Source organism: Mastomys coucha, unplaced genomic scaffold (genome assembly GCF_008632895.1).
Source record: "Mastomys coucha isolate ucsf_1 unplaced genomic scaffold, UCSF_Mcou_1 pScaffold22, whole genome shotgun sequence".
Lineage (NCBI taxonomy): Eukaryota > Metazoa > Chordata > Mammalia > Rodentia > Muridae > Mastomys > Mastomys coucha.
Genome location: NW_022196905.1, coordinates 128,112,567 through 128,112,879, shown reverse-complemented (window position 1 = coordinate 128,112,879; position 313 = coordinate 128,112,567). Strand labels below are relative to the sequence as shown.

At 37.4% G+C, this 313-nt stretch overlaps 1 protein-coding gene across 1 annotated transcript in view; it reads left to right on the top strand.

Moving 5' to 3' along the window:
- Gtf2i (general transcription factor IIi) overlaps positions 1–313 on the top strand; it is a 61,336-nt gene that overhangs the window by 23,027 nt on the left and 37,996 nt on the right. Inside the window, exon 7 of the mRNA XM_031391159.1 lies at positions 104–183. Coding sequence (XP_031247019.1) covers positions 104–183 — 80 coding nt within the window. The remainder of the gene's footprint in view (positions 1–103; positions 184–313) is intronic.

The following is a 313-nucleotide window of genomic DNA, read 5'->3' as shown; positions in this document are numbered from 1 at the left end:
CATCCTTTTGCCTGTTTTTATTTCCTAAAAGGCCATCATTCCATACACCTCACCCAAATATGCACTAATATGATCAACATGTGCTTTGAAATTCCTTTTGAAGCTTATCTTTGTATTCCAAAGCAGGCCCTTCTGAAACTGATGATGTTGATGAAAAGCTCCCCCTTTCGAAGGCTTTGCAAGGTATCACCTTTCCACTTGTGCTCTCCCACGTCCTGTTCGTATTTAATGTCTCTTTATATTGGACAGACTGTTTGAGTAATTATTACTATATTACTTTTCCAAATGGAAAAGGAAAAAATTGTATTGGCCT